The following is a 1,397-nucleotide window of genomic DNA, read 5'->3' on the forward strand; positions in this document are numbered from 1 at the left end:
TGCAGTTATGACAGTCCGACCTTCGAAGGTATTGCTAGGTTGTGTCTTCATCAATTTGGGCATGTTTGAACTAACTATTCTAAAATAAAATTTAATATTTCTAAACAGATGCATTAAAAAATTTTAAATTCAAAGCTGCCAAAACCTTTACCAACTCTTCAATGTAAGCAATCTCTAATGTCACTGATTCATTGATATTTATGTTAATGAAATATTAAACTATACACTTATTAAAGCAGTAATTAATATCTCGTATCAACACTTTTGAGAGACATGGCACTTCTCTAACTTTTACTCTCAATGAAATTTTAGCTGTTCAAAAATAAAAATACTATACAACTTACAAGGGTTGTGCATTTCTTGTGACCGTCATTTGTCACGAGATTAGAGGATTACATTTGCTTCTACAGGGAAGACTATTTGATTTAACTTGATTTACGAGTTTCCTATTGAAAATTTATACTTTGTAAGGGTGGAATACAATGAGAAAAAACTCTTTTTATGTATTAAAAGATACATTTGCATTTGGTTAATTGCTTCATTCATAGGTGTAATAAGTGCCGGGTGTAGCTTTCCACTGCAATCACTGAGCTTATTCTCGTCGTTGAAGACTCTTTCCTTGTATGGATTTAGCTTCAACGGAAGAATTACTAGAGAAAGTGAGTAATAATGAATGTGCAAAATATGCTTTGCTCCTATAATTATTTGTCTTGCCGAAACTCTTTCTGGCTTTCACATTGATCCATTGCTTTTGTTAAATAGAATTGCATAATTTTACAAACTTGGAGAACTTGAGCTTGGGACTCACTTTTCTCCAAACCAACTTGCTTCGAACCATTGGAGCATTTACTTCTCTAAAGCGTTTGGAATTGTTTCTGTGTGCGATCAATAGTGGAAGCCAAACTTCTCAAGGTAAATAGGGTCTTACAATTCCCTGATACTAAAACATTGATTTATTTGTTTATATTCGAATTTAATACCACCTACCACCAAGTCACTCAAGTCATCTATTCGAACTTTTAAAAGTGTGCGATAACTTTATTGTTTTTAGAGTAGAAATAAAAATATCATGTCTTCTCTTTTTTTTCCTTCAAAAATAAGTATTACGACTTAAATCTAAAATTTCTACTCAAATAACTTGTAATTGCTTCTTCAATAACCAATCCCAATGCGAAGCATAAAATTAAAATAAAATACTTAAACAATCCAGTAAATTAAACTACTTGAAGTTAGTTATAATGATTTTGCTAAAAAAACATAGTATTAGATCTCAACTATGAATCACTTTCCATGTCTTCATTTAATTTAGTATTTAAAATTTTTTTGACTTATCATTTATATTATATCAACATTTTATGTTTTGTTATTATACAAAAGTTATAATATATATGTGTATA

General features: G+C 29.8%; 1 protein-coding gene across 1 annotated transcript in view; it reads left to right on the forward strand.

Annotated features, from left to right (window-relative positions):
• The window catches only part of LOC110410345 (uncharacterized), a 12,277-nt gene that overhangs the window by 4,967 nt on the left and 5,913 nt on the right, over positions 1-1,397 (forward strand). Inside the window, 3 exon segments of the mRNA XM_089782773.1 lie at positions 1-13; positions 549-659; positions 763-912. The exon segment at positions 1-13 is cut by the window's left edge and continues 41 nt beyond it. Of these exon segments, the coding sequence (XP_089638899.1) occupies positions 1-13; positions 549-659; positions 763-912 (274 nt within the window).

The sequence above is a fragment of the Theobroma umbraticum genome, unplaced genomic scaffold, assembly GCF_002168275.2.
Source record: "Theobroma umbraticum cultivar Fairchild unplaced genomic scaffold, ASM216827v3 scaffold_56.0, whole genome shotgun sequence".
NCBI lineage: Eukaryota > Viridiplantae > Streptophyta > Magnoliopsida > Malvales > Malvaceae > Theobroma > Theobroma umbraticum.